General features: G+C 36.2%; 1 protein-coding gene and 1 long non-coding RNA gene across 2 annotated transcripts; one reads left to right on the top strand and one right to left on the bottom strand.

Moving 5' to 3' along the window:
- The first annotated feature begins 403 nt into the window (after nt 1-403).
- LOC126581974 (uncharacterized) lies at nt 404-1,377 on the top strand. The gene is given in 7 exon segments (XM_050245921.1): nt 404-520; nt 602-787; nt 875-988; nt 990-1,041; nt 1,044-1,120; nt 1,220-1,339; nt 1,342-1,377. Coding segments are annotated over 6 exon segments (519 nt in total). The 5' UTR covers nt 404-520; nt 602-667.
- Nucleotides 1,378-3,193: 1,816 nt separating this feature from the next.
- On the bottom strand, nt 3,194-4,206 carry LOC126581978 (uncharacterized). Its single transcript, XR_007609228.1, has 3 exons — nt 3,996-4,206; nt 3,531-3,644; nt 3,194-3,398 (listed from the first exon to the last, which is right to left on the bottom strand). It is a non-coding gene; the product is annotated as an uncharacterized LOC126581978 (long non-coding RNA).
- Between the last annotated feature and the right edge of the window lie 1,843 nt (nt 4,207-6,049).

The following is a 6,049-nucleotide window of genomic DNA, read 5'->3' as shown; positions in this document are numbered from 1 at the left end:
CTCTGCCTTGATCTTGAGTTATACATGGTTCTGGATCGCAATGTTGGCGAATTGTCTGGTGGGGAGCTTCAGAGGTTCGATTGCTGTTTCTGCCATGCAGAGTGCAGATGTATATATGTTTGATGAACCTTCAAGTTATCTTGACGTGAAGCAAAGGCTCAAAGCAGCGAGAGTTATCCGTTCTTTGATCAGGCCTGATAGGTTTGTTTTCTTATCCATCTTATTGCCTCAAATTTTCATTGATTATATATTTACATGATCTTTTTCCATCTATATTTAACCGTGCATGTTTAAGTAATAGGCATTTTCCTCACATATTTCAGCTACGTAATTGTTGTGGAACACGATTTGAGCATCCTTGATTACTTATCTGATCACATATGCTGTTTATATGGGAAACCGGGCGCATATGGAGTTGTAACTCCACCTTTCTCGGTTAGAGAAGGAAATCAACATCTTCTTCTCTGGATTTGTTCCTACAGAAAATCTACGTTTCCGGGATGAATCTTTGACTTTTAAGGTAAGGTTATAAGTTATGTTAATGTAAATGCTGTTTTTTTTACTTATCAGTATCTTGTGATTAAGTTGTTATCTTTTCTAGGTTTCTGAGACTCCACGCGAAATTTATGAGGAAACTGAGACATGTGAGCTGTACAGATACCCCTCAATGACGAAAAATTTGGGAGAGTTCAAGCTTCACGTGATTGAGGGTGAATTTACCGATTCTCAGATTATTGTGATGCTCGGTGAGAATGGAACAGGGAAGACCACATTTATCCGTATGCTGGTATGCTTTTTTTCATTTCTTGCTGTTGGATCAGATTTTCAGTTTCATTTTGATATATTAGAGTCATTGTACTCGTTCAAATTGTAGGCTGGTATACTGAAACCCGATGCTGATTTGGAGATGCCAAATCTTCAAGTTTCTTACAAGCCTCAGAAAATTAGTCCAAAGTCCAAACTAACTGTCAAGGACTGGCTTCCAAACAATATTCGCTCATCAGCAGTTTGTGACAGACGTGATGAAGCCTCTCCAAATCGAAATTTATTGGATCAAAAAGTTGAGAAACTCTCCGGTGGAGAGATGCAAGGGGTTGCTTTATGTCTATGCCTTGGACAGGTAACCAGTTTTAATTTATGATCAAGTTTATGATGCATCATCTGCTTTTACTTATGGAATCTTATAACGTATGTCTTTATTTTTCGCTTCATATTACAGCCTGCAGATATCTATCTGATTGACGAACCAAGCGCGTACCTTGACTCTGAGCAGCGCATCGTCGCTGCAAAAGTCATAAAGAGGTTTATCCTCCATGCGAAGAAAAGTGCGTTTGTGGTTGAGCACGATTTCATTATGGCTACGTACCTGGCAGATAGAGTGATCGTCTATGACGGGAAGCCAGCAGTTGATTGTACTGCCATTTCTCCTCGATCATTGTTAACCGGGATGAACCTTTTCTTATCTGTAAGTCTTGCAACCTTTTCGTCTTTAACGTTTTTTTACATAAACAAGAATAAATCCGAGTAAGTTTTGTAATGTGGCAAATGCAGCAACTGGATATCACATTCAGACGTGATCCTACTAATTATCGCCCGAGAATCAACAAGTTGAACTCAACCAAAGATAGGGAACAAAAAGCTGCGGGGACGTATTATTACTTGGACGATTTTAACAAGTCCCCTCCGCCCGTCCCCAAGGGCGGGACTCTATGGGACAAGACTCGACTAAGCCTCAGACCCCAAACGGGTCAGGTACGGTTTACTCATTCCAACACTAATGCCCGATTTTCCTCTGTTTATGCTGTATATTCATGGCATCTTGATACATAGTGCAATTATTGTGTTTTGCATTTTGGCAGAAACTTAGAGGGCAAGGCATCGATAATACTGACTCAAGTGAAAACAGTGATGGAGACAAGGCTGCGCTGCTGACGTGCACTGACAGTTGACGATGGGAGGAGGTCCAATGCCTGGTGAAGAAGAGATTCCAGAGGAGGGATAACAAAGTGTGTTCGAAGCAGTGTTACTCAGTACTAAGTGTGTTTTGATTTGATGCCATATGAGCTAAGTGTGTTTTGATTTCAATTATGTGAAAATAAATTGGAGATGAAAACACCGAAATTGAACTAACTAGAAATTACGTCCGCACGTTGCTGCGGGAACTAGCTGTTTCAGGCATAATCGAATGAATAAAACACATTTAAGTTGAATAAATTCAACACAATTATGAATACATTAAGATGAATATAGATTCTTAACATGTTTAAGTAGCAAAAAGATTACAACACTTTGGATGTGTTAACAATCCAAAAGCTGATGACTCCCTCTCTGGTTTATCGCATCATTCTTATTGTATTCAACAATGCAGCAGCAATTAAAAGTCCTTGAAAAATGCCTAGCTACTATAAAGACATGACGAAAACTATATCTCACCTTACCCCCTTGTTGGCATAGATAGCATATCCGTCCTTGTTCGGGGCGAATCATAATCCTGAACTCCATTATCATCATCGCCGAGAATGTCAAACTGTAAATCAACCATGCATTAAACAAAACTTAGAAATTAAACAATTATCAAAGCTTGGGAAGAATGCTAAATCCAATTAATTCGAAACATAAAGCAACCTGAAAGAGCCCGAAAGAGAGAAAACTTATAAATTCTATATAAATTATAATCCTTAAGAAAATGATGGAACAAAACAGGTTCATTCTTAAGAACATATGTAATTTTACACATTGCATATATGTAGATTAAGGACGGCCTGGGCTAAAATAAAGAGGATGAACTCTAGAAAGTAGAAAATGTTGTTGTTCAACCAAACTCAAAAGTAAAGAAACCATACTATTAACATATAAATAAGTTTTATATATCAATGTTTACATGTAAGTTGTTTGAGAAGGTAAATTAGCAACATACACAGTGATCAAAAGATTAACAGCAATAAACTGCTCATTATTCGAAATATGCATGAAAGTTGTCATTCACATGATCCAAATGGTAGTTAATGCAGAGGACAAAATAGAAGGAAACAAATATTTAGTGGCATAAGTTGAATAATTGCAGCAAGCAAACAACTAGGAGACTCAAAAACTGGAAATGAAAACAGGTAACATTGAGTTTTAATAACCAAAAAGGGACCTTGTTTAAGCAGCTCCACAACATCATTTATACTTGGACGATGAGCGGCAAAAACAGAAAAGAAAACACAAATTAAACAAAAAATATATAGAATTTAACACTAATCCAAGGATTAAACGTCAAGTATAAAGTCAATGGGATTGGGACCTTTGCATTGAGGAATATCTACTACATTATGAGTTCCCTCCTTATAAAGCCCAATCAGGGAGTTTTCCGGTGAGCCACGAACGGTTAACTTTGCACGACACCGCCATCCCCACTAACACCAAACCCAGATAATATCAAGAACAAAACTAACCAATACCAGAAAGATATTTCTTTTTATTTAAATTTTAAGAAAAGGCCTAAAACTTTATGAAATTAAGAGGAAAAAAAAGGTTAAGTAAAGCACCAATTTGCAACTGTCAAAGTGAAATCTGAGACTCCAACTGTGTTGAAGAACTCTGTCGCCTCATCGACCATGACCGGATGGTGGAGATTGAACTGGTGCGTAGACCCGGAGCACCTGATTATACACCGAACAGAAAACAAAATTTAAATCAAGTCGAACAATAATTATGAGAAAAAAAAACAAAAGGATTTGAGCTGAGAGTTATGATTCGAAGTGCGGGCAGTGGAGGGTGCAGGATAATGGCGGCGGAGGAGGGGTTGAGCTAGGGCTCAGTGAGAGAGAAGTTAGTGCTAAAAGCATTATTTGTCAGCCAATCATATAAAAGCCACACCACTTTTCTATATATGACAAAAATTAAAAGTTCTCCAAACTCAAGCATGAAATTAGATTCACCAGAGAACTGGAAATCAGACATGAACAAAATAATATACATCATGCCGTGATTTTGAAAGAAAAAAAGAATACCTTCTTCATGTCCGCTTTAGGAGGTGGAGGCTCTTGATAGAAGATTGGCATTGGAGTTGTTTTAAGTCAGTTTCTTCCCGAACATCCTAATGTCAGCTTCTAGAGTTTCCAGTAAAAGAACAGACAACATTCATAATAAGAATGTACTTGCACACACAGGTTTCAGTTGACCACCATTGATTGAATACCACCTCATGCTTGGCTTGCAAATTATTCTTCTCTATCTCCATTGCATGTATCTTTTCCTCCAGTTTAGTATAAAACTGCCCAAGGTAATTGTAAACGTTACTCCGATAATAGATTAGCACACAGCAAAGGAAAAATCAGAAAGATGCAAATACAGAACCAAACCACCCAAAAATTCAATATCCATTTTCCCCTCTGATGCTATTTTTAAGAAAACTATCATCTCCCTCAACAGATTATTCATGAGATAATTTAAAAAATAAAATAACTTTCACCATTAACTGTGAATATCCTCATAGGGTAATGATTCTCAGAATTAATCCCTACCTACCTCTATCCAGAATTAAACTTAGTTTTCCAAAAGCAAATTATACTGATTGATAAGGATTTAGGAGCAGTATGTGCATATGCAATAACACTCATAATTTGTGAGTTTTATGTAAATGATCCATTAATTTTCTATATTCAGGAGACAGTTTCTGATATTAAATTACGCCGGAGGGTACGCGAAAGTTGGATTGTGGTTTATTTGGTTATACTTCTGAATTTCCTCTTCATTAAATTGTTTACTTACCTGCTTCTAGTCTCTACTTATGAATCTATTTTTTTAGAATGAAGTTAGAAGATGTTCTAGCACCAGAGACTATTAGAAGTTGGAAAGATATGCCGATTCAGCGGTTGGAGAACAGTTTGGGAAACTTTGGATAGGAAATATGCTTGCAAGGAAAACTGACAATGGGTGAGTATCACTCTCAAAGCTGGTTTATGTTTAAATTAGTGAAATACCATAATCTTTGCTGGTTGGTTTTCACTCTTGGCCTATTTTAGTGTGTAAATGTTGAATGTATTCCTCTTTTTGCTTGATCCTGGGCAACTTTTACACCCTTACTACATTGTCACCTTTCTGATTTTTGAAGAACGAAGACTTAACTTTGTCCTAAACTTTTCCTAAATCAACCTAACCGTGTCTTAAAGATTTAGACCCGACGACGTAGTAGTGTTTTGGCAATTCTATTTCTCTTCCACCTTAATTACAGAAGTAGCACAATTTATGGGGAAGAGAAGTTTTCATGCTGATGAAAGATATACACTCAACATCTTTCAGATTCGGGGATTGTACGTTTTAAATTGAATTGGATAAAGCTGAATATATTATTTGAAAGACCCAGTCTTCAGAAGTTCTAATCATATCCTATTCATTCTTAGTGTGGTTGTGAAAATCTCCTAATGCATAGTTTAAGGAGCTGTAGGAATCCGTTTTGTTCTGTGTGGAACACTTAGGCAACGGTGTAATAACAGGCAAGATTGGAAGTGCAAAGAAAAAGACTAATAGGATCATCTGCTAGAGTCTAAAGTTGAGAGAAGTGCAAGAAAACTACAGGTATGTGAGAAATTTTATTTTGCTAATCGGAATTCTGGTTTATAGATGCATGATAAAATAATTGAAAAGCCATAGTTTATCACATGGTTTTTTATCCTAGCCATAATTAGACTAATGTGGTTTTTCACATGCTTTTTTCTCTCAAAATTTATAGGAATATGAAAATGATCATCACAAATTTAAAATCTTGCATTAACCGAAATTAAAACAATTATTCAAATTTCTAAATTAAAACAGCATTTAGAAGCACTATAAACTCAAATTACAAAAAACATCAACAACATGGTGAGAATGAAGATTTATTTTATAGAAAATTATAAATCTTTCTCAACCAATATGCTAAAAATGTTCACCACCAGTATATAATAAAATACCGAATGCTAAATTCATCACATAGCACCAACTTTAAACAGATCTCCTTCCGAAATTAAATTAAGAATTCACATGCCACTCATTAAAAAACTGATACTAACTGAAGTTGTATATT

The sequence above is a fragment of the Malus sylvestris genome, chromosome 9 (genome assembly GCF_916048215.2).
Source record: "Malus sylvestris chromosome 9, drMalSylv7.2, whole genome shotgun sequence".
Lineage (NCBI taxonomy): Eukaryota > Viridiplantae > Streptophyta > Magnoliopsida > Rosales > Rosaceae > Malus > Malus sylvestris.
The sequence above is the reverse complement of the archived record's forward strand: the minus strand, read 5'-3'. Positions and strand labels throughout refer to the sequence as shown.